The 27,004-nt window shown below is 40.8% G+C and overlaps 1 protein-coding gene across 10 annotated transcripts in view; it reads right to left on the bottom strand.

Annotated features, from left to right (window-relative positions):
- DCUN1D4 (defective in cullin neddylation 1 domain containing 4) overlaps positions 1–27,004 on the bottom strand; it is a 75,756-nt gene that overhangs the window by 28,628 nt on the left and 20,124 nt on the right. For 7 of the 10 annotated variants that reach the window (XM_069594082.1, XM_069594084.1, XM_069594085.1 and 4 more), the window contains exons 2-6: positions 23,152–23,222; positions 22,941–22,980; positions 13,039–13,153; positions 9,658–9,749; positions 2,306–2,376 (exon numbers count right to left, since the gene is read on the bottom strand). In XM_069594082.1, coding sequence (XP_069450183.1) covers positions 2,306–2,376; positions 9,658–9,749; positions 13,039–13,153; positions 22,941–22,980; positions 23,152–23,222 — 389 coding nt within the window. The remainder of the gene's footprint in view (positions 1–2,305; positions 2,377–9,657; positions 9,750–13,038; positions 13,154–22,940; positions 22,981–23,151; positions 23,223–27,004) is intronic. The other 3 variants (XM_069594086.1, XM_069594087.1, XM_069594088.1) reach the window with 1 other exon arrangement.

The following is a 27,004-nucleotide window of genomic DNA, read 5'->3' as shown; positions in this document are numbered from 1 at the left end:
ACCTGCTAATGCAGGAGATCAGGGTTTGATACCTGGGTTGGGAAGATCCTCTAGAGGAGGAAATGGCAACCCACTCCAGTGTTCTTGCCTGGAAAATTCCACAGACATAGAAGCATGGCGGGCTACAGTCCAATGGGGCTACAAAGAGTCGGATATGACTGAGTGACTCACACACACACACACACACACACATACACACACACACACACACACACACTGGTATTTGGGGGTGAGGAACTTTAAAGAGCTGGGCCTCGCTAGTTTTTTTGCTTAGAAACAGCTGCAGCACTCCTCTCACCCAACAGGCCTTTCTCCCCTGAGAGCAGATGCCCACTTAATCCCTCTGACACCTGCGGCCTGACACCTCCCAATCTCCCCACCATCAGGCCCTGCTGCCCATCCCCCTGATTACATGCTGACTGCCATTCCTTGGGTAGAAACTTGGGACTCCTCTCAGAGCCAGCTCACTCTCGCCCCTCTTACACTACCCTCCAGAAAACACTTGTCAACCTTAGGCCATTCCCTGTCAGGAAACTTCCTTCTTAAAGACAGTGAAATGTTCTTTTCTGGCTATGTTCTTTTCTGGCTAAGGACCAGATTAAGCAAAACACTACTGACCCAGCTGTCCCCAAACCTCTGCACCAATCTGAATAATGTATCAAGACATCTGAACTAGAAAGATGGCTTAAAACGCAATGTTCAAAAAATTAAGATCATGGTATCCAGTCCCATCACTCCATGGCAAACAGGTGAGGGGAAACTGAAAGCAATGACAGATTTTACTTCCTTAGGCTCCAAAACCACTGTGGACAGTGACTGCAGCCATGAAATTAAGACACTTGCTCACAGGATGGAAAGCTATGACAAACCTAGACAGCATATTAAAAAGCAAAGATATCACTTTGCTAACAAAGTTCTGAATAGACAAAGCTATGGTTTTCCCAGTAGTCATGTATGGATGTGAGCTGGACCATAAAGAAGGCTGAGCACCAAAGAATTGATGCCTTCGAATTGTGGTGCTGGAGAAGACTCTTGAGAGTCCCTTGGACTACAAGATCAAACCAGTCAATCTTAAAGGAAATCAACCCAGAATATTCATTGGAAGGACTAAAGCTCCAAAACTCTGGCCACCTGATGCAAAGAGCCAACTCACTGGAAAAGACCCTGATGCTAGGAAAGACAGCAAAAGGAGAAGAGGGCAGCAGAGGATGTGATGGTTAGATAGCACCACCGACCCGACACACATATATCTGAGCAAACTCCAGGCGATAGTGAAGGACAGGGAAGCCTGCCATGCTGCAGTCCATGGTGTCGCAAAGAGTTGGTCATGACTTAGCAACTGAACAACAACAACCTGAACCAGATCACATTAAAATTAAAAATACAAGGCAAAAATCAGTCCAAAGGCTCTTTAGAAAATTTAAAGTGTTACTGGGAGGAAGTGGGGAAGATGTAGGCATAGAAATGGTAACAAAAAGATTTTAATAAAATTTCTTTGTGAAATCTCTAGGCGCATGACATATCAGCATGGGTACCAGGTTATCTCACCAATACTCTGATGAAAGGGATGATCCCTTGGGAGCTCTACCAACATATAAATTCACTGAGGATGAAAGAAGTATTTGTTAAACTGGGGGCTGTAATATTAAACTGTATAGCTAACGAGCCAGGGCATTTGTATAATTTTTTATTTTACAGTAAGACAGATGTGGGAATAGGAGAAATATTCAATAATAACATGATGATAAGAATTAGGCAAAAATAATTAAGCATGTAAAAAACTTCTAATTGAACTTTTTAAGGGAAATACTTAGCACTTTTAAACTAAAAATCAATCACTTTCCAAGCTAAATTCAACTGGAAGTGAAGGAGCTATGAAAAATCCTTGATAATTACAACCTATTCAAAACTCTTATAAATAATTAATTATTCAAAGTCCTGGGCAAACTCTGTATTAGTCTGGAACAACTACAGAGGAGGACAAAGATACACAATGCCATCAGTCCCCTAGTTATCTGTCATCAGAGGTACACACGCACACTCCACTTTTTAAACGTCTAGTTTAGTTACTTGATTAGTGAAATTAAAGAAATTAAGAAATTAAATGAGAAAAAGAAAAGACTAACTGTAGTTATACCATATCAACTGCAAAAAAAGTTCTGCTTTACAAACCAATTCAGAATGGAACTTATTTCTTAGATTGCCTCATAAAAACTAACATATCCTTACTTCTTTACTGTTGCATTATTTGTTGAGAGACAAAATCAGATCAACTGAGTTGCCCAAATTAGTAAGTTAGACTTACATTTTCTGGCTCGACACCAATGTCTTCACAGAATTTCTCCATGCCCTCAGGACCTACAACATCATCAGTACCTGTGATGAAATGCAATTTATATAAAGTAAATCTAACCATGTACAGACACTATTACTACTACTGTAGCATTATACTGTTAAAATACTTATTATTAAGATCAAATAACACCTAAAGACCATAAACCCTTTCTGAAGGAAGAAATTACCAAGCGTAAGTTGAAAAATATTCTGGAATTTAAGTTCTATCTTTAAAGGATTCTGCTTTGTACAATCATTTACATCAATTTATGGCCAAGTCCTTCAACCTACAAATAGATGTACATATAATTGATATCTAAAGATAAGGTTATAGGTATTCAATTTCTATTCTTTAAAGTAGCTTATAAATCTCTATCCTTATTTTGATAATAATTTCAACACATAAAATAAATTTTGGAAACACAGTAAAAAACCACCTAATATTCTTTATAAAATTAACTGGGAAGTAATATAATTGTTTCTTTTACACAGAAAAAAAAAAAATCAAGCAGTCTTTTTGTTCTACACAAGGCAATAGCCCGTTCTTCACACTCCATGTTACTCTCTCTTCCTGAAAGAAATGTCCACACATTCCAGCTCTATCGCATCCCCACTCATTCTTCAACCACAGCAACTGTTTTCTGTTCCTCTCCCTCCATGGAAACTCCCCTTGCCAAGGCCACCAATCAGCTCTAATTACCACATCCAATAGACACAGTCCGTCTCTGTTTTATGCGGCTTCCCTGGAGTAGCTGGGATTATCCTTCCATAGTGTCTCAACCCGGGTCACCACTTGAAACAGAAGGCCTCATCCCGCAGCTCCCTCTTCTCCTACATTCTCCAGAGTCAATCAATGGTCCAGTGTGTTGCCAATTTTACTTTCCAAATATTTCTTAACTGCTGACTTATTATTCAGACATCATTCTCTTACTTAGATGACCATAGCAGTACCCTCAGGGTCTCCCTATTTCCAGAGCCTCACCCTGCTCTGACTCACCCTGCACACAGCCACCTGGAGGGTCCACCTCAAACATAAACTCCATCCTGCCTTAAAATCCTTTGATTTTAAGTTCCCTGCCATCTATGGATGAAGTCCAAAGTCTCTGTCATATCAAATAAGGTTCTTTATGATCTATTGCCACCCTTCCTCTTCAGCCTTGTAACTTTCCACCTTCAAATCAAGTTTCCCAGAAATAAAAGAATCAAATAAATATTGCTGAATGAATAAAAATTAGGATCCAGAAATACTGATCCATGGTTTGCTCTGCACACATACACTGACATGTGGTACTAATACATGGTATTACACGTGGTACTGCTCTTGGGGCCTCAGTCCATCTCCCTCTCCCCTCTTCTCATGTGAGCTCCTTCCATCTTGAAGATGGGAACCATACAGGCAGTCCTCCCAATTTCCCCACCAATGGAGGCCGGATCAGGCAGTCCCCATGCAATGCTAGGAGTACTGTATCCACATATGCATCAAGTCCCAGCTCATCTACCTTTCCTTCTAAATTCCAACAGAGTAAGGTCTATTTATTCTTCTTATAACCTCAACTTACTACCCTGGCATGAAGTAGTTGCTCCATAAATTTTATTGAATGAATGGAGGGATATCAGAATACAAAAACCACTCTACAATCTTCCACAGCCTTCAGATGTACCAAGCTGCCAAGATCAGCAGAATCCATCTAAATGCCTTTGTTATTCAAATATTATCAACTGGGCACATCCTGGAGCTAATCACTGTAGAAGTAGCTGACAAGGAATAATACATGGTCCCTGCCCACCAAGACTGGAAATAAAGCACAAGAGTCATTTCAATACAAAGTAATACCTAGATCACCAAGTATAAGGGGGTTAGTCTCAACAAAGGGTGACAATTAAAACCACCTTGCATGCTTGTTGGTCAGTTCTGTGTCACTTTTCTCCCTTCTAGTCCTTGGCTTCTCTTAAAATCCAGACTCAGGCTCTTCCACATAACCTAGCCGGAGCAAATACTTTTTCTGCCTGCTTTATTTGCCTTTTAATCACAAATGTGTTATTTCATGACAAATAATTTCCTTTCACATAGTTCAAATCTGTTACCTTTTTTGGGACTTTCAGTTTTTTTCTCCTTTTATTTTACATGTTTTTCAATGTATCCTTCATTTTGTCTTATTACAGGAAAATCAAGTAAAACTTTACTTAATTTTTAATTTAGTTTTTTGGGCAACATTAATACATACAATGATATGAAATTTCAATTAAAACTGAAAATAAAAGTGCTAAAAAAGCAAAAGTTGTCCTTCTAACCTTTCCCTACGCCCCAGAAGAATTTCTTTAAAAATCCTTCCTCAAATAAGCTATTTTATAGAATTTTAGCTACAGTAAATATATATATATTTATTTCTGTAAGTTTTTCAGGCAATTCTCTTTGGCCTCCAGGTGTACAACAATCATTTCATCTTCAATGAATCATTGTTTTTGCCTCCTCCTTTCCTGTATTTATGCCCCTTCTTTCTTTTTCTTATCTAACAGGATTAGCTAATAATCTCCCAAAACAATGGCAAATAAGAAAGAGTGAGAATGGGCACCCTAGTCTCAGTCTTGACTCAAATGGGAATACAGTTAGCATTTTATCATTTGGGTCTGTGTGTGCACATGGGCTTCCCAGGTGTCTCAGTGGTAAAGAATCTGCCTGCCAAGGCAGAAGAACCCCTGGAGGAGGAAATGGCAACTCACTCCAGTATCTTTGCCTGGAAAATCCCATGGACAGAGGAGCCTGGTGGGCAACAGTCCATGAGGTCACAAAGAGTCAGACACAACTGAGTGACTAAGCACACACTCGTGTGTGCATATACCTACATGTGCACACTCGTGCATATTACACAAATGACACATGAATACATTCATATGGTGAAACGTTCAAACAGAGAAGTCCAAGTGAAGTAAAGAGAAAGCCTGCCTTCCTCTTCTCCTTACCAGGCAGGCATGCATACTCTTGGGCCATTTTGCTATGTATTTGTGTATGTGCAAATATATAGTGAGATGTGGTTCTGAACTTGTTTATCTGCACACATGGTTCAGACCATATCCTGCTTTATTTCACCATCTGGTAATTTTCCTGTGTAAACACCCAGCTGATATTCTGTACACTGCTCCACTGTAGGTCACTGTGTGTGTGAATTCCATGTTTCGTAGTCCTTATCCTCATGCCACTACCGTAAAGTATTTGGGCTATGAGATTAAAGAGCAATGATATACGATGGAAGTATTCATCTATTTCTAGCCTGCTAAGAGGTTCCGTTTGTAGGAACAGATGAGTTTTTAGTATCTACTGAAAGGACTCATTGGGAGGTGGTTACACAAAGCTGAGGGAAAAAAAGGCATTTCACAATCTTAAAAAATTTTTGTCTTTGGTTTCTATACTTTGTGATCTAAAAAAAACCCTCTGCTACCGATTCCTGAGCCTGGCAAGCCACCTGCCCTTCCCCTGCCTGGGCACAGGGCCTGGGGGTCTGCCAGCTGGCTGTCCCACTCACACGCCCTCCAACCCCACCTGCCCTCCCTGTCAGTGCTCATCACAGTGACGGCGCTTCTCCACTTGTCTGTTTACCACACAACAAAATGAGCTCCAAGCACAGCACTTCGGCCGTCCACACACACTCCACAGCCTGGCATGCAGCAGGCCCTCAGAGGTTTGCTGAGGTACACTGGGCAGTGGTGACATCAAGTTTCCCATGCTTTTTTCTTTTTTTTTCATATTTTATGCAATGCCATATGCATCTGTGTATTTTATAAAAAGCAAGGTTTTAACAGCATGGTTTGCAATGGCACGATTCATATTACTTTAATATTTTATCCTAAAAAAATTAAGACAGAGCTTATCAGTCAATATTACTTAAAGGCTACCCATAATCCTGTTATCTCCAATAACTTTTCCTTTTTTCTCATTATCATCCCCATGCACACATTTAGATCTATTTGTAATCACATTGTTCATTGGGCTTATGGGTGTACTGACACTAGACTTATCATTTATCGGTAGAATTGAGCAATCTTAATCTAACAAAAGGGCTTCCCAGGTGGCTCAGCGGTAAAGAATCCTGCTGCAATGCAGGAGATGCAGGTTCAGTCCCTGGGTTGGGAAGATCCCCTGGAGAAGGAAATGGCAACACATTCCAGCATTCTTGCCTGGGAAATCCCATGGACAGAGAAGCCTGGCGGGGTACTGTTCGTGGGATCACAAAAGAATCAGACATGACTTAGCAACTAAACAACAATCTAACAAATAGGCCACTCGCTAACACAAAGTAGATTAAAAGTAGGTTTGAGGGAGATGGTTTAAAAGCTATGGAATGCCCTGGTGATATGATACTAGAGGTCCATTTAGAAGGTAGATATACTGACAATAATCTAGAAAACAATAGTCCTCCCACTTTCACTGCTATTTTAAGCAGGGGCTCCTAATTAAATATATTTAACTTTTCCATGAGGGCCCAAGACCATCATGGTACAGTTTCCGTAATCGCACCACGCTGCATCACTGGGGGGAAAGGGGCCACTCTGTCTCCTTCACCGACAGCCCACTGCTCCTGATCCCTAGCCTCACTTTGCTAAACCAAAACATAGCTCTGCTATAGGATCTAATTCAAAGTAGAGATGAAGAGCCTACAATCAGGACTTGCAGAACTTTTAGAACTCACGTGTGAGCTTCAGTGTGACTTAAATGTTGGCACTTGAGTACCTGCTCTCACCTCTTATTCTTAGATATATTTCAGAAGGTGAAAGCCATCAGATAAATTATTTATGTATAGCTGGTTATTTAATGAGATTCCAGCTTCAGACAGAGGTCTAAACAAGACACTCCCCCAATCTTGCCCTCAGCAACACTGTCTAAAGTCAGAGGACTAGAGTACCACAGCACCAAAGTCAGTAAACCTATAACCACAAAGAACAGGACAAGAGCCCCAGTCAAGGAAGTTTCATTTATCAAATCTCTGAGAATCAGAAACTGAGTTGGCAGGAATTTTAAAAGGCAAGAGGTTGTATCCTAAGAGGTGCAAAGGAGGGCTAGGCTCAGGCTACGGGAGGGCGGAGGGCAGAGGTCAGGGCAAGAGTGGAACTGAGAGCTCTGGGAAGAATGCAGTTCCATCTGTGTCGTGGGACTGCACTGCCAAGGCCCCCTACCACGCTCCACTCCACTCTGCTCAGGTGTTCAGCCTCCACAGCAGGGGGCTATCTCCCAGGGAACACAATAACCCCACAGGGTAGGGCCCTCCTTCGGGCACCGGGCCCGCAGCCTCACCCTCTGCTCCCAGACTGGCCCGGAGCACAGCCTGTCAAGCCTCCCGGGTACCCTCACCACGTGCTTTTCCTGAATAATACTGATCTACAGTTTTTATTCATGTGGCTGGGATATTAAGAAATGAAAGAAGGTGCCAGGTGGGGCTTTTAGTTACTCCCAATTTCAAGCCATTTTTCCTGATGAGATACAAAAGAAAAGGGGGGGGGTATCAAAATAGGGAGAGGCATACCACAGAAACTTCTTGCAGTAATGAACCCCACAACGAACCACCTGGCAGGGGTCTCAAGGAACCTAAAGAATGCGGCTTAATCTTCATCCCAAATGTCACCTTTTTGAACCAGAGAAGAGCAATCAAGAAGGAAAAATTGTACTGTGTTTCCTTTTAAAGGAAAACAGAAGTGTGGCTTTTACTATGGAAAAATTTATATTTGCTTATAAAGGAGGACACAACAGTATCAAAACGGCTGTGCGATGGTAGTAGGATTAAGTGTACTTTTTTTGTTTAAATTTTCCTTCTTATAATACATGTCATAACAATAAATGTGAACCAATATAAGAAAGCAAGAGATTTTCATAATCTAAGTGACAGAAACACGAGAAAATGCTCATCACTCAGACCCAAGTACTGAACACCTGGAAACCTGCCGACTGCTTTCACTAGGAACAAAGTGTCCTCAAGAGAGTCATGCTTTCAAGATGTAAACATGAAAAACAGATAAATTCTAATACTATGTAAGTGTTTACACTATGTGTCCATCCCTGCAAATAAAAACCAGCTCATATTAGTTCAAGTGACGAAAGAGAATTCACTAGAAAGACACTGGGGCAGCTCACAAAAATCCAAAAGACTACAGGAAATCAGGATCACATCCTTTCAAGTCTACCACCGGAAGAGAAAGAGGCTCTTCTTCCAGTTTCAATCTGAAAACCCCAGGACATTTTATCTGATGGTCCTGATCTGGGTTACCCGCCAGCCCCAGGAACAATCTTTGTGGCCAAAGAGGGCAAGACTTTTATCAGAAAAGGGTGGGGTAGGAGCAAAACACTGGCCTCCGGAAGAATTCTCATTCTGATACCCAAGAAAAGGGCATCGAAACCAGTTATGATTTACCAGAATGTCCTTCCTGTAAGAGTACAAAGAAGGTTATTAAGCTAATGAAGCTAAGAGATGTACCATTTGCTTGTCAAATGGAAAAGTGGAGAAAAACACGCCAGGCAAAGGGACCACTGTGAGTTAGCTGTCTTTTCTCCCGCAGGTTGGGGTTAAGGGTGTAATGGATTGTTAGGGAATGACATGTGTGATCTGGACATTTTTTTTTCTTCTTCAAATTAGACAACAGGCAACCCATAGACCCTGATTGGGAGTAGAGACTGGTATTAAGTAAATCGGTTTGAAGGTCATTGAAACTGTCAAGTGGATACGTTATGATAGAAATCTGGTGGGGAAGAGGAAGGGTAAAATAGCCTTCAGTTCAAACTTGTCTGAAAGGTTTTTTCCCCCCCTTTTTTTACACCATACACAGCCACAAAAACAAACAAACCTTTTATTTCAATATTATTCAACCAGTTATAATAAACTGCAAAAATGGGATTGGTTTTAAGATATTTTAAACAACAAAACCAACACTGTCTGCCAAATAATCTTTCAAAATAGAGACACAATATAAGAAATTCCACTGCGCTACATAAAGGTTCAAAGCAACAAAGCCTATTTTAACTTGGACGCGTGAACCAAGCAGCCACCCATTACCAGCATTTTCAACAGGTTTCCTAGCAATCCCGAGTATTTCTCCCAAGTACATTTCATCTTTTCAGTTCCCTTCTAGTGTTCTGAATTCTTTGGCTTAGCTGCTGGCTATAAATAGAACCTTTGGTGATTTGTTTCAACTGCGATCCCTCTTGAAAACAGGAAGACACACATACACACAGACACACACACACCAAATTCGAAAAGTACTCATTTTTTAATTCTTTAGTTTCCTCTAAAGTACTCTGTATTTTTATGAGGCTCAGCCTTAGGTGATATGATTACCTACCTGCATATTCATAGAACCATTCTAAGCACCTCTTACTTGAAAAGGCTTCTTCTTCAGTCTTTATTCTAGTTGAATCATATTTTCTATACATGCTAGAAATTGAGAAAGGAGTTTCAGAAGTTATTTAAAGATACTGAGTTTTTTAAGTAACAAATAGTTTTTATTCTTTTACCCAATCAGATACCTAGTTAACAGGTATTTCACATACGTTTAGAATGTTCCACTTCTTGCATCTGGAAGCGTCACCTTTAATAACTATAGTTTTAAACACAGTCATACCTAGTATAGAATTAAATGGTAAGCTCTTAATACAGGTTTTTATCTGATGAACAAATAGCTAGTAAAAACTGAACAGAACAAGTATCTGATATACACCTTTCTACCTCTCCAGCCAGAACCAACTACAGAACAATAGTGAGATGCAGCAGGAAATGTCGCTGGTGTTTTCTTCAACTGAAGACCCTAGAATTCAATTGTGTTCCTGAATTAAGTTCTCCTAATGCCCATGTCCTCTGAGTCAGGCTGGGCACAGACCACGGTCTAATGAAGAACCTGGCAATAGGAGAGACCTCCAAGGAACTTGTTAAGCAAATGAAAAGAAACATCAAATTATGAACAAGCCTCCAGGGGAAAAGAACCTCAGGAAAAAGAAATACAGAGAAATCCTGGCTCCTGCCCTTCTCCTGGCGTGTCCCATGTGGAACCAGTGCGTAAGCTGGACAACTGAGTCAGCAAGCACAGGGCCTCCTCCTGCACTGCTGTGACCCTCGTCAGGAATCCCTTATCTCATGACGACATGGGGCTGAGGAGCCAGACATTCCCTACTTGGGGAGGGGAAAAGAAGCAGTATCATTACAAATAGTGATTTCAATAGAAAAGTTATAAGCTTTATCCCTTATTTATATATGAACATTTATGAATACAGCTTTTATTTACATAACATATAATATCACACATAATTCTTTTGAAGTGAGCATTTATTCATGATCAAGACTTTCACCAGGGATATCTGTATATACTGCTAATTAGCGATTCTGGGTTTTTGTACCCAAAAACCCCCAAAATATGTTATAGAGTATTAAGATACTGAAACCACAAACCACTAGTTTTGTATTTCCTCTATAAAAAGCAGCCATACCACCTGGAAACAAAGGTGGGTACCGGGCAGGGGTTCAAACAGACTTGCTCTAGTCCTGGGTTTGGACATTTCTATCTCAGCTCAAAGTCTATAACTGGTCAATTAACTGGAGATCTACATAAGACTGTAATGTCTGAGTTACTTGACAATATTCTACCTAAAACAGGACACTGGAATAACACTCAGAAAAAAATAAATAATACATGCTACTACATGGAAGAATCTCAAAAAAACCGATGCTAAGTTAAAAAAAAAAGGCATTTCACATAAAGGTTCATTTATGTGAAATGTTCAGAAAAGGCAAATATGAAGACGTAGAAAGTGAATTTGTGGTTCCCTGGGGCTGGGAATAAGGACAGACAGACTGTTTACATGGGTATCAAGGATCTAACTGGGGTGAGAGAAATCTTATAAAACTGGTTTGTAGTGATGGTTGTAAAACTCTAACTTAGTAAAAATTACTGAGCTGTACACTTAAAACTGTACACATTGTGGTATGTAAATAAAGTTTTTCCAAAAAAGACCAAGAATGAAACTCAACTAAATCATCCAGCTATAAAATTAGTTCCCCATGCCCTGGGTGACCAATGAAATGCTATCAATGAGAGTACCTCACACCTTTCTGCAACTCAACTAACCAGTTTTTGTTTTGTTTTTTTTTAGTTTTTTTTTTTTTAGTTTTTTATTTTTAAAATTTTAATATCTTTAATTCTTACATGCATTCCCAAACATGAACCCCCCTCCCACCTCCCTCCCCATAACATCTCTCTGGGTCATCCCCATGCACCAGCCCCAAGCATGCTGCATCCTGCGTCAGACATAGACTGGCGATTCAATTCTTACATGATAGTATACATGTTAGAATGTCATTCTCCCAAATCATCCCATCCTCTCCCTCTCCCTTTGTGTGCATTAAAACACTGTATTTTAATGAAACATAATTCTAGTTTTAAAAATAGTAAGTGAGAAGAGGGGCATTATTTTACATTTTTGCAAATGCTTTAAAAATATGGCTTTATATTAGACTGTCCAGTTCTCATTATCTGTTTCTACATTCAGACTGTTGAGATATACTGTTCTGGTTGAATTAGTGAAGAAAATTCAACCTTGTACAGACTTGAAACTGGCTTTATCACGCTAAAAGAATTTAGACAGTGAAAAAATAGTAAGTGCTACATATAGGCATGCTATGAGATAACTAGAATTTAACAATTGCTTGATAATCATATCTCTACCACCAAATGGTCAAGGAGCTTGGCTTCATAAAGCTGAATCACTGGTCTAAACGGTGCTGGTGATTATTGATTATCTTCTAAATCACGGCTACAGTTTTTTCAGATAATACTTTCCACTCATGTGAGATAGGAACAGTGACACGATTTTCATGTTCTCAGAGTCCATCTCTCTAACCCTCTAAGAGTTGCAGTATATGAAACATCACAACGAGAAAGAAGCAGAAAGATCTCATCTGATCCCTCTGATTATCATCAATATGGCAATTCAGGCCACATCAGTGAAGTGAAATGACCTACACAGCCAGAATGGAGGAAGATAGGAAAAGGCAGAAAAGATTGAAACTATGTTGTTTGTTCATTGTTTAAAAAGAGAGAGAGAACAAAAGTGGCCATTAAAATCTGGCTGAAACAGCAAAAATGTCTAAAATAAGCAAACCTAACAGACCTTGGGAGTTACCAAAATTAGCAGGTCACTTGTCTGAAAGAGAAGTGGTTTCAACAGTCTTATTTTTCATGGTTCCTAACAAATCCTCACTCTTCAGGGAAGGAACATCAGCTCAGCTAATATTCCAGGCAGGCTCAGAGCACTGAGGACAGGCAGCTCCCTTCAGCCATGTGGCCCAGGTCCTTGCAAAACCAGCTACGGGAATCCTGCTCCTGTTGCAGGTAGGGAAACCCTCTTAAAGAACAGATACACACCTATCCTGAGGTCCTCAACGGGCACAGACAGCAAGCCCTTAAAAGGAAAGAAACTCTATACCAGTTTTGGTGGATCAATGGCCTAAGATAAAACTTGAAATTTCTAAGAACCCAGATTACCTAACTCGTTTTTATTTCATGAACCCACACATTAAGTATCACAAAAATTACACTGTGTTTGCCTGGCAGAACCAAAACGACATTCCAGTCGGTGTTCGTGTACCTGGAAGGCCCACACTGGGCTCACGCATCAGTGTGCCTCTTTGGCACGTATGCCATCAACGTGGATCCACTGTCTCTGCTACGTACCTATCGTGTCTACTTTTCTTGGCAGAGAGATCATCTCCAGAAGCAGGTCTCCTCTTTTTCCTCGGCGGCATCACTTTACTAAAGCAGTCTGAAGAACTGCAAGACCGCAGACTTCCTACAAGACACAGTGAAGAGCACAAAAGTAAGGACTGCCATGTCAAAACTCTGCTGAAGAACACCACCACTGAATGAAGAGCTCTCACGGTTTATGCTACAAAGGGTTTATATGTTACCTGAAAATGCTATAAGGTGAAAATATGGTTTTTAGTTCCTCTTTGAGAAAATGTTACACATACAATTTGGATCTTGGGCAGAAGCCTGACATGATCTTCAGCAAAACTTCCATAGAACTTTTTAGCTTGTTTTGCCACTTGAAGAAGATTCTGGTCTTATGGTCAGGGTTTTCTGAGACATAACTTCAATTTGGTAAAAGATATTAAAAATGTAACACCATCACAGAACACCTGTTGAGACTTTACCATGTACCAGGCCCTGCTCTTAACACTTATATGTCTGAACTCACTTCATGACAAGTTTATGAAAACAGAATAATAATGCCTACGTAGATAAGAAAATGGAGGCAGAAAGAGGTCAGATAAGTGGCAAAACTGGAATTCAAACCCCGACAGTCTCACTTCAGACTGTTTTAAATCACTGTAAATTAAAAGACAATTACAAGCCTATCTTGGCACAAGTACTAGCAGAGATATTATGTCATTGGTTCCCACAATAACCCTGCATGACACGCAGGGCAAAGACAATGATCTCTACTGACAGATGGGAAAAGCTAAGGATCAGGCACTCAAGAGACGTTCCCAAGGTCTTGGAAATGCTAAGTGGTGAGCTCTGGACGGCATCCTGCTCATCCGCTAGGGCCTTGGTGAGAGGCCTGGCCCTCAGAGAGCAGGCACTAGGGGCTGAGTGCTCTGCACTCTGGGCATGAGCTCCAGCTCCTCACCTGTCATGTGGCTTGGGCAGCCAATGACCTATCCTGGGTCTCTGGTTCACCATCTGAAAATGAGACCTTCTCAGCAGTGTTCTGAGGTTAACTCTTTCTCAGGAGTCTTCTGAGGGGAAAAGATCCACTCATCAAGGGCTCAGGTGCCAAGCGTCACGTGTAGACAGATGTTGGGAGCTGAGTTTCACAAGAGAGGTGTGTGCTCAGGCCAGAGCTCCACATTTACCTGATCCTTACAACCACCCTACAATGGAGGGCATCCTTAAAACCCCTGTTCCTACAAATAAGGAAACTCAGGCAGAGAGATGAAGCAGTGGTTGGAAAGCAGCAGGTGGCATCAAGGATGGAACCCAGGCAGGCCCTGGCTCCCTGCCACCACTCACTGTCACTCCCACACGGCCACAGCAGCAGAGGCTGAGAAGCAGGGGACTGAGGCCAGAGCCTGGGAAAAACAAAAGTACCTCAGTTGTGTCCGACTCTTTGCAACCCCGTGGACTGTAGCTCGCCAAGCTCCTCTATCCATGGAATTCTCCAGGCCAGGACACTGGAGTGGGTACCTGTTCGCTTCTCCAAGGGATCTTCCCAACCCAGGGATCAAACCCAGGTCTCCTGCATTACAGGCAAATTCTTTACCATGTGAGACACCAAGGAAGCCCAAGGATACTGGAGTGGGTAGTCTATCCCTTTTCCAGGAGATCTTCCCGACCCAGGAATCGAACTGGGGTCACCTGCATTGCAGGCAGAGTCTTCACCAGCTGAGCTACCAGGGAAGTCCTTAGAGCCTGGGGGAGTCTGGATGTTGGGGACTTGGAAAAGAAGATGAGGACCTGGGTGGGGAGAAAACCTGGGTGAGTGCACCGTCCTCCCGGAGGCTTGAGGAGGAGGAGTGCGCTAGGCAGTGGGTGGCGGCGGGGGAGGCAGCAGCAAGGGGCGGGGGCAGAGGCGGAGGGGCTAAGGCTGGGGAACAAACCCAGCAAGCTGCAAAGCATGGACAGCTCTTTGCAGAAGGCTGTTCAGAAGGCAGGGAGAGAGATATCAGTAGCTAACGGTTCCAACATGAAAAGAACAAGGGCAGGGACTGGAACCTAAATCCTGGACACACTCAGGCTTCCACCTCCAGGCGATGCTAACGGTTCCAACATGAAAAGAACAAGGGCAGGGACTGGAACCTAAATCCTGGACACACTCAGGCTTCCACCTCCAGGCGATGTACTTTCAGAAGAGGCCAGCCAAAAGCACCTCTCCTGAAACAAACCAGGACAATGGCTCCAGTGAGGCGCGGGTCCAGCACTGGCTATTGGACCAGGCTGGCTCCTCAGTGCACAGGTAGAGCCCACTAGGCTGGAAAGATGACCCTCGGCCACCCTTCCCAGAGCTCAACCAGGGTTGGGGTAGAAGGATCTTCAGAGACACCAGACACCCTCACATCTCACTCACAACAACAGCAAGAACAGGAAGCAGAAGAGCCGGAGCAAGTGCTGCCACCATACACACCCGTCCATCCTCCCTGCGAAACCCAGTCCTGTTTACACTGACGCACAAAGAGGTCTGAGAGGGGCAGAGACCCAAGCTTTTGCAGATCGCCAACAGACAAGATTTATTCTTGTCCAGTAATGCCTCAGGGTGGGGCTCGCAGAATAAAAAAGTGTGACCCAACTTGCCGGAAAGCCTGCCACGCTTCTCGGAAAGGAGCAACCTTGACGCTTGCTTCTCCGTTCGGATGTGCATGTGTGAAGGAGAGACACTGTCTCCCGGCTCTGGTCACAGTCAGGTTCTGAGCTTCTAGTCCGGCACTGACCTCTCCCTCCCACCAGTGTTTGCAGAGCACAGAGGAAATGCACCCCTCTCTCCAGCCCGTGGGAAGATGACCATCATTTAAAACAATGTTTCCACCAATATTCACCAGTAAGATCTGATCACCACCAGCTCCTCTACCGTTGCCTCTTCCTGCAAACACTGCCATCATCCGTTAACTAACTTTTTCAACTTTCTTTTTTCTTACTAATGAACGCTTTCTGTTAAAGTTTCACAAATCACTTTTCCTGGCATAAAACGTATTCATATTTTAGCCCCAAAGCATCTCAAATTTTGCATTTTGTTCTTTTATTTATTCATGTGGCCCCTGTTCAAATGTCTCTGCTCTAATCATCGGCTTAAGTAAGTGACTATCAGGGGCCGTCCTTCACAATGAAACAGTGTCTGTTCAGTCCCAACGCCTGCTACAGTTCAGGCACCCACTGGCTCCTCGACCCTCTCACCTCCACCTCACAGGAAGAACGTGTCCAACTCACATTCCAGAGAAGTCACAGAGCACAGCTCTACAGGCAGAATCCTGGAACTCAATGACTTAAGTTTCAGGCTAACTCAAAAGCAAGTGTTCAATGCTGAGGAAAACAAGTTGACCTAAAATAATTTAGTGACATGAACCAAGTCAACAAAAACTTATAGAGTGCATACAACTCAAGGTGTGGTAGCCCCAACCCCCCACTATGGCTTCGGGGATCCTACCCAAGCAACAGCAAGAACTCAAGATTTTTAAGTCCATGCACAAAAGTACTCCTTGGTTTGCAAGGTTCTGTCTGGTTCACCTGTGCAGACACAGCAACTAATACAGTATCATTATACGGTAATAAGGTGTATATATATATATATATATATATATCCTATAGTAGACTCTCAAGAAATATTTGTTAAATAAATGTGTTCCTAAAAAATTTGTAAATCAACTTCTGCTAAGACGTCAGTACATTTCCAGAGATTTGAAACACCCAGGAATAGGTAATGGGCTTCCCTGGTAGCTCAGAGGTTAAAGCGTCTGCCCGCAATGAGGGAGACCCGGGTTCGATCCCTGGGTTGGGAAGATTCCCCAGGAGAAGGAAATGGCAACCCACTCCAGTATTCTTGCCTGGAGAATCCCATGGACAGAGGAGCCTGGTGGGCTACAGTCCACGGGGTAGCAGGTAATACACCACCATTTCAGACTTTTTCCCCCCATTTATCAGTTAAGACAAGCACTTGACTCAAGTATCCTGGCAGGTAGGATTTTTTTTTTTTTAATAACACAAATATTTGAGAATGTTTGCTTCTTAAAATCAAGACACTTAAACCCAAATGAATGTTTCACAAATTTGTATTTATCTGTATCATTAAATTTAGACTTTATTGCCTCAGAACTTGAATCACTTAATCTACCTGAATTACACTTATTTTTACACTGAAAATTTAGCAAGCAAATAATATAAACAAGAATCTTATGGAATGTTTATCTGTTTTAAAGAAGCTTTAGCTATTTTAACCTGCTACAAGTATCCACTTAGGTACAAATAATCTGCTATTATAGGTCAAGAGGCAAAATATTAAGGCTGAAGTTTTCAATTAATAACTACAAAGCACTTTCAAAGTTATCATCACAAATCTGAGAGGTATTATTACCACCCCAATTCGACACATAAGAAAACTGGCCAGTAAGTTGAGCTCCTAAAAGTTCCTATTCAATAAATAATTAACAAATAAAAGCTAACTAACGCACAAATTCATTTGAAATGATTAGAGTTAATACTCTGGTTTCTCTTCCAATCATATTATAGCCTTCTGGGGGGAAAATGATCAGAGTTACAAGTTTCCCATGTTTGCCTGTCACGCATCATCGACTCAGTGGACATGAATTTGAGCAAACTTCAGATCATGAAGGACAGGGAAGCCTGGCGTGCTGCAGTCCATGGAGTAAAGAAGAGTCGGGCACGAATGAGCAACTGAACAACAACAAAGAAAAAAGAGGAAAGAAAAAGATTCTAGGAATCCATCCTAAATCTCATTAGAAACGTTTGGCAGGTACTTACGAAAAAGGAAAGGCCTTCTTATTACAATAATAAAGAAGTAGGAAGACGAAGGGATGGATAATCTCAACTAGTAGTCCCAAACCATGATTCAGGCTCCTTCACATTACAGCGACAGACATTCTGGCGTTCAGTCTGCACACCTCTCCATTAGATGGACAGTGACCCTGAAACCCTCCCTCATTAGAAACACTTTTGATGCTGAAGTGTTTGTATGATCCTTAGGAAGAAAACAAAATTGTTTCCATTTTTTAACCAAAGGTTATGAGTGAGTTCAGGTTCATTTCTTTTTGGTTCAATGTTTAACGAGAACAAATAAATCAGTCTATTAACTGACCATATTTTCAAATAAATCTGACCATATTTTCAAATAAATCAGTCAATGAATGCAGCTCTTCTTCTTACATTAAACAATTAGAAATATTACATTTTAAACATATCTAATAGTTGGTCCCAGAAAAATCAATTTTAAACAGCAAATTGAGTTCACCTGGATCAAACCACAAAGCCTTTTAATGCCTATGCAGCTGGCTGTTTTCATAATAATTTAACTAAGTATGTTATTCCTAATAAATGGTATCTAAGTAGCTACTCTGCTACTTTTTAAAATTTAATCATTTTGCTTGTGGGCCTCAAGTTAAAAAGAGGTCCTGTTCAGGAATTAATTCTCCTACGACATATTAAATTGTGCACCCAGTTGCATCCTCAAATAAGAGCTCTATACAATTAGAGATCTTTTTCTGACTTTTCCAAACTTAGTATAAATGCTTGTTCCAATACAAAAATCTCACTATCGGATTTTCATTATGTTTGTTGCATCATATAGCCTTGACTCACTTAATAACATTTTGTATGTTCATTCTGCCACTTCCATCATTTTTATATAGCTTTTTCACAGAACAGTGTCACAAAGGTACAGTCATTTAAGTTGATAAATGCAAGCGTGCTCAGTCGTGTCCGACTCTTTGCAACCCCACCGACTGTAGCCCACCAGGCTCCTCTGTCCGTGGAATTTTTCAGGCAATACTGGAGTGGGTTGCCATTTCCTCCTCCAAAGTTGATAAACAGGTTGTATTTTAAGACATCTTATCAGTATCACAATATTTTATTTCATTTTCTTGAACACATAAACTACTTACTTGCTTGAGTAAAACTATTAGTGTCCAAATGTGCAATTTTTATCCTACTATTAAAAACCAAAAAATTCCCTTTCCTTTCTCTCTAAACAATACAACTTCCAACATCTATCATCCTCCTTCACTATTATTATTGCTATTGGTCCTCTATGGTTTTTTAAATTCACGCCCACTATTTTGGGCTATTTCTCCAGTATTAATGTACACGCTCTCTCCTCTTTTTCTTTCTTTGGTGGCAGGAAGACTGAAAGAACCGAAGAAAACTATTAGAAGAAAGAGAGGAGAAAGATACTGGCCTCTCACACTTGGTTTCACTCTCTCATGTACAGTTGGTATAGAAATTGCTCTACCACTTAACGAAGAGATTCAAAGAAGCACTACAGTGATTAACTTTCTCAGATTTCCAAACATTACAGATTTTATGTTGTTTAATTTTTCAAGTACGCTCTGTCAGATATGATAATCACAAGTGATGCTATAACCAGATGGGGAAATGTTACTGAAATGGACTACTCTAAGAAATTACTAATGCTAATCGACACTGACTGGCACGTGTAAGGTACCAGGCACTGCACCAGCAAGTCATATACCAAACATCAGACACACCCACTGTCCCCAAGGACAAAAGAGGACGTATGAGGCCAAACACACTCTCCACTTCAGTATTCCTGAATTATAGCCCCCAGTTATTAAACTCCCACATTCAGGTTAAATATTTAAATGTGACATTACTATAATAACAACACTCACTTAAATCCAAAGTTCAACATTAACTGAATACTGTACAAGGGGAAAACTTAGATGTTTCTTTTTTTTTTTTTCTATGCCTATTTTTATTTATTTATTTATTGTTTTACTTTACAATATTGTATTGGTTTTGCCATACATCAACATGAATCCGCCACGGGTATACACGTGTTCCCCATCCTGAACCCCCCTGCCTCCTCCCTCCTCATACCATCCCTCTGGGTCATCCCAGTGCACCAGCCCCAAGCATCCTGTATCCTGCATCGAACCTAGACTGGTGATTCATTTCTTATATGATATTATACATGTTTCAATGCCATTCTCCCAAATCATGCCACCCTCTCCCTCTCTCACAGAATCCAAAAGACTGTTCTATACATCTGTGTCTCTTTTGCTGTCTCACATACAGGGTTATCGTTACCATCTTTCTAAATTCCATATATATGCATTAGTATACTGTATTGGGGAGAAGGCAATGGCACCCCACTCCAGTACTCTTGCCTGGAAAATCCCATGGACAGAGGAGCCTGGTAGGCTGTGGTCCATGGGGTCGCAAAGAGTCAGACACGACTGAGTGACTTCCCTTTCACTTTTCACTTTCATGCATTGGAGAAGGAAATGGCAACCCACTCCAGTGTTCTTGCCTGGAGAATCCCAGGGACAGGGGAGCCTGGTGGGCTGCCATCTATGGGGTCACACAGAGTCAGACACGACTGAAACAACTTAGCAGCAGCAGCATACTGTATTGGTGTTTTTCTTTCCGGCTTACTTCACTCTGTATAATTGGCTCCAGTTTCATCCACCTCATTAGAACTGATTCAAATATATTCTTTTTAATGGCTGAGTAATACTCCATTGTGTATATGTACCACAGCTTTCTTATCCATTCATCTGCTGATGGACATCTATAGGTGTTTCATTACCGTAGCCAAGGGAAAGATAGCCGAAAGACTCTACCAACAAAAAATTAAGTTTAAAAAAATCAAAACAACTAATTATCAAGTTTAAAACATCTCCAGTGCCTACCAGTGTATTTTTCCAGAATAAGAAAACAGAAATGTGCTTTTTCTTAACTATCAGAACTGGCCCTGAAAATTATTTTCAGCATTATTGGTAGTAGCTAAAAGTTAAACACACTTAAGTGTGCATCAACAGAAACACATTATGATATATTCTCAAGACAGAAAATCATGCAGTCATTAAAAATAAAGCTTCATAAATGTGCTATACAAAGATCTCCAGGATACACTGAGTGACAAAAACAAGAGGCATATATAAATGTATACTTGTATTTGGGGGAAAATATATCCTCGTCATCATTTGGGAAACAAATACAGGAATTTAAGAGTTATCTCTGGAGAGTCAAGGGTGTAGTATTAGCAGGGGGTGGGAGCTGGCGCTCATAAAACTGGATGGCAACGTTTGCTTTTTTACACCTTTTTGACACTTCTTTTAAAATCATGTGCATACACTGCTTTTAAAATTATTAAGGAAACTGTTTTTGACTGTCCTGACCTATGTTTACTAAAACAGAAAGATCAGGTGAAGGGACCCTCTGTGGCCTGGCCTTCTAAAACACACCTCCCCTTCTCTCACTCCTTTCCCTGGAAGGAGGAATGTCTGATCTAATTGGTAATGGGGGGCAGGAGGCCCTGTGCAGAGGGGCCCAGCCCCTTCTGGACTCCCTTTCAGCCCAGCCTGCCAGCAGAAGCTGCTACCCCGCACTGCCGTAAGTGGGGGTTAGAGGTGGGCCAGGTGTGCGGTGCTCTACTGCCTATGGCAGTGATTGTGTGTAAAGCTGTCTAATTAAGGTGAAATACTGAAAAGCTTCTACATTTCTGCTGTTCATCTAAGCTGTGTTTTCCAACACAACTGTTAGTTCAATATCCATCTTATTATGCCTAGTTTTCAATTGATCCTGAACCAATCTGGAGGAGAAGGGTAGGGAGTTCTAAATCCTAACAACCTCCAAGGTAATTTTTTTAATAAAAAAATTAAATGAAAAAAAAAACCCACGATGCTATATAGTATATACAATATAAGCTCACGAATGCTAAAAAAAAAACAAACCAACAAAACACTACTATAAAAACATATGCAGGTACAAAAATACCCGAAAGAATAAGTATTAAAACAGCATACTAAAGGAGGGTTATGGCTTTTTCCTTCATTTGTTTTTGCGCTATTCCCTAACAAGCTAACAGTTCTCTAACAATTCTCTAACAAGCATGTGTTCATATATTACTGTGGTAACTTTCAAAAACTTTAAAATATATTTTAATAACTTTCACTGGAAGTTATCATAACTATAGATCAAGTGCAAATTTCTGAACTCTGTGATCATCACAGTATAGAGAAGTGGTTCTCAAAGTGTGATCTCCAGACCAGCTCCATCAGGATCACATGGGAGCTGGTCAGAAATGCAAATTATGGGGCCCTACCCCAGAGCTCTGGAGGTGGAGCCGAGCAACCCGTTGAAACTAGCCCCTCCTTCCACCATGATTATAATGCCAGCTAGGGTTGGAGAACCAAAGGGCTAGAGAATTGTTTACAATAATCCACTTACAATTTTCCCAGTCATAAATCCTCAAAGTGAAAGAAAGTGTTAGTTGCTCAGCTGTGTCCAACTCTTTCGCAACCCTATGGACTGTACCCCGTCAGGCTCCTCTATCCATGGGATTTTCCAGGCAAGAATACGGGAGTGGGTTGCCACTCCCTTCTCCAGGAGATCCTCCCCACCCAGGGATCGAAACCAGGTTCCCCACACTGCAGGCAGATTCTTTACTGTCTGAGCTACCAGGGAACCCCATAAATCCTCAGGACCCATACAAAACACAGATATACTCCTATCTCCCTATCAATCAACTCATTTTATATCTCAAGTCAACAAGCATTTATGGAAAACCTTTCAAACTGCACTACTTTTTAGTATAAGCTGAAATACTTTAGTAAAGGAATGATTATCTTCAAACCACTGGGGAGAACCCCCAACCCCGTTAAAGGAACTGAAGTACTCGGTTATAAACCGGAGCTCTAGAACAGATTTCCTCCTGGGAAGGAGCTGTGGCATGCTGCCTCTATACACCCTGAGAAAGATCCTCAACCAAGGAACAACTTGCTAATGGGATGTATTATAATAACATGGAGCGGTCTCAGATAGTATTTCTCCTTTGTAACTATTAGAAAGTTTATTGAAAATTAAGTAGGGATAGCATTTATAGATACCTGTTTGGTGATCGTCTTGGCCAACGTCTTCTGTTAGATTCTGCAAGAAATATTTTCATTATTACCAAGAAATCACACACCATACAGCAAGTTTTAAAATTCAGTATTTTCATAAACAGCTGATATCTTAATATCCATAATCTAAATTCTTATCAAATACACTTAAAACAACTGAACAGCTGGTAGTTTTGTCTTTAAAAAATTGACTTACTAGCTTATTAAGGGTGTGGTAGATCTTATGAATATTTGCCAGTGTTGAGAGATGAGAGTTCAGCTGAAAGTCTTTAAAAGAAAAAGGGGAAAATTCAGTGTCATTTATTTCCCATACTGTAAAAAGACTATTAAAAAATAAAGCTCAAAAGTGGAAATAAATGTTTTGATACAATTGAATACTATCACCATTATATTTGATACTTATTAAATAAGATACAACATGCAACTACCAACCTATCTGCTAGAAATAGTCTGACAATAAAACTAAATTCCCAACCAAATGTTAAAATACAGTTCATGAAATTTTCATGTGAATTGTAAGACAAAACAAAAATACTTATACTTGTAGTTATAACATCCTATCAGCAATGAACTTAAGCTTAATAGAAAAATATCACTGATGCTGGCAAATTAAGTAACACAAATAGACGACGGATCTCAAATGAACCATATTCACTTTCTCTTTCTCCTCCCAGAATTACCAGCACAATACAAGCTCTTGGCAAGAAAATAAACAGGAAAGCATCTCAATCACTTGACATTTCTTACAATATACGTATTTTGTTGACTCTTACACAACATAGAGCAGAAATGGAATCTAAGCCCCTCCCCCTCCTGTTTAACAAATACAGATAAATCAAAGGGCTGGCCTGAAAGTGGCCTGAGAGGCCAGGGCCCTGGGATGGAGTCTATAGTTCCTGGCACTGCAACAGTAAAATGTGCCACAGAGCCAGTAACACAGAGGCAGAACTCGCACTCACGGAGAATCGAAGACTGTCTCCACTCGCCATCTCTAACAACTTCAGGACTGCACACTAAATCACCCACAAAAGACAAAATCAAGCTGCTCTTTCACACAATACCGCACAACATAAAACTCTATGCTCAGCTTTTGAATCTCCAATTTCAAATGCTTCTCATAAAAAGTATGCTTGCCTCCATAGTGGGTTATATGAATGTGAGTTAAAAGTCGACGGCTATTTTCATATTTGAATAAGCATCAATAGAAGCAGTTTCATAAAACATCAAGATTTACATTAGTTCCTTTTCTTTACTATCATCACAATTAGTAAATGTTAGTCTGAAAGTAACCTTGAAAAGATACTGTAACTTTCCAAGTTATGTCATTCTGATATAAAAAAGAGAGAGAGAAAAAAATCACCCTTTCCTGGAATATTTATTTAGGATGCATGTCAGATGCAAGGAGCCAACACTACAACACAAATTGTCTCTGCTGAGCTGGACTCTAGGCTGGAAAGCAAGCTGATCTGCCTGCCAGTATTTAGAAAGCTTCACTTTTCTCTTCTAAATCCTGCCAGGAATCCAGGTCTGGGCTGGCCTGGAGGGCAGAGGGGCTAGCAGGCAGCAGAGTCCCTGACATACACACACCACTGTCAGGAGCAGCGGGCTATAAGTGCACATGTACACGTGCACGCGCTGGCCCAACCAACAGCAGCCCCCGGCCTGACACCACACGCACAGCCATTGAGAGTGGGGGCCAAAGAATCAGAGGGCTTGGCTGAGAGACAACCAGAGAAGGACCTCAAATACAGACAAGTGTTAATTATTTAGCATCTGAATGGTTGAGCCATATTTAAGGTAAATGATGATATAAATATGTGCAGATCTTGATTTTCCATCTTCATTAGTGCAACTGCACAGAAAAAGATTTTAAAATATTTGGGGTGTTTAAGTATATATATATATATATATATACACACGTGTGTGTATGTATGTACTTACACTTCTATTTCATAAACCTAGGTAGGAGGCTCTAAAGCTAGGAGCAGTAGCAAAGGCTTTGGGGAACTTAATCTTACCCCATCCCCCTCCCCTGGCATCTATGACCAAGCCCTAAGCTCCCTTTTTGTACTCTCTCAATTTAAAATTTGGAAGACAAACGATATACTACAGTAATATCTTGATATATAAATTAAACTTCTGGACTCGCAAAAAAAAAAACAAACCAGAAAACTTAAGGATCTAGATTCTGTCTTCACTGGGGATACACAGGGTCTGCCAAAGATCACCAAAGCAATAAGGTCTCCAGACCTGCTGATTCAACTGCCAAAATTCACACAGGAGAATCTAAACAAATTAAAATTGCTAGATCCGTCTTTACACACACACACACACACAGTTTCTGCCATAATAACACTCTGAGCTTTACAACCTGACTCTGGAGTCTAACAATTAGTTTGAATCTCAGATCCACCAGTTATTTAACCTAAATTTCAATGTCTACAGTTGTGAATGAGACTACAATGCCTGGATGGGGCAGAGAGTCAGAGTAATGTGTGGATCACAGTGAGTGCCCAATAAAAGATATTATCACTGTTAGATTATATATACCATTTTCCACACCAACCACCTACAATGGTTTCTACTTCTGTAGATCCAAATCAAGCCCCACATCAAAGATCTCAAAGCTGCAGCTGCCTCTGTAACAGAGGCATACGGCCTGATACATCTCTACAGCCTATGATGGTATGTCTACATTCATATACCACCAACTGATTTCGTAACGATGGTGGAAGAATATCTCAGCAGTGGAAAAAAATATACAAGAGCATTTAAGGTTCTTTACATGAAGTTTCACTTTACAGACGATGCAAGTAACAAGGTTCATTTCACAAGTCACATAATATATGTCAGCAAGTCTCTATTTCCATATCCAGTGTCTACTATCATAACCACCTCATCATCACCTCATCAAAAAAAAGGAGAAAGAAAAGGAACCAGCAGCATGAAGAGAACAGTTTTTCTTTAGTTTCATCAAGGTAAAAAGCTAAGGAGTAGACACAAAATCAGGGGGGGGAAAAAAGACCAAAATGGCATTAAAAGATAAATCCACAAAGGTTAACACTATTGAATTCACGGTTCATCTGTTCACTGCTCAGGGCAAGTAACAGACCTTGAAATCTAAAATAGATTTCACATCCTTAAGGAATAGATGTTAAGGGTGAAGATCGCATGCTTCACAGAAGCGCATTTAGGAAAGCACTGACTGACATAAAATCTCCTCTGGCTCCTATTTCAATTCTAAAGGCTAAATGCTCAGTTAAGTCAACTTTAGTCCATGATCAAAAGGCTCTCCACTATCACTGGGTTAGACTCTCATGTGTGACATGCAAACCTAACATTCTGTATTAAAAGTGACAAATGGCTCTGCAGAAAAATACAGCATGCTTGATAAACGGCTTGCCTAAATTATCTTCCGAGTATTCTTTAAAATGATCAAAAAATCCTGATGTAGCATTAAGTTTTCTGGGAGTTTTGGGGTTTGTTTTTGTTTTTTTTTAATAATTATCACTTGTGACCTATATAACAGAAAAAAGTGAATGCCACTGAGAGGGTCAAAATTCACTTCCTTCAAACTACTCTTTGTATACAGAATCCCACAATATAGAGAGACGTAAGTAATAAAACAAAAACTGGTAAGTTCAGACAATGACCATCATCAACCAAAAGAATCAACTTTAAGAATTAACAGTGGTGGCTCAGAGGTTAAAGTGTCTGCCCGCAATGCGGGAGACCCGGGTTCGATCCCTGGGTCGGGAAGATCCCCTGGAGAAGGAAATGGCAATCCACTCCAGTATTCTTGCCTGGAGAATCCCATGGATGGAGAAGTCTAGTAGGTTACAGTCCACGGGGTCGCAAAGAGTCGGACACGACTGAGCGACTTCACCACCACCACCAACAGGAGTTTACTTCCATAAGAGGGTCAGAAACAACTGAAATAGATAAAAATTCAAAACCTTCTTTTATGCCATAAATAATCACTTGTTAAATATACCTGGGAGGTGATCTCAATTATAATAGCAATGAAAAGTGACAGTACATGTAGGAAT

Source organism: Ovis canadensis, chromosome 6 (genome assembly GCF_042477335.2).
Source record: "Ovis canadensis isolate MfBH-ARS-UI-01 breed Bighorn chromosome 6, ARS-UI_OviCan_v2, whole genome shotgun sequence".
Taxonomy (NCBI): domain Eukaryota; kingdom Metazoa; phylum Chordata; class Mammalia; order Artiodactyla; family Bovidae; genus Ovis; species Ovis canadensis.
The sequence above is the reverse complement of the archived record's forward strand: the minus strand, read 5'-3'. Positions and strand labels throughout refer to the sequence as shown.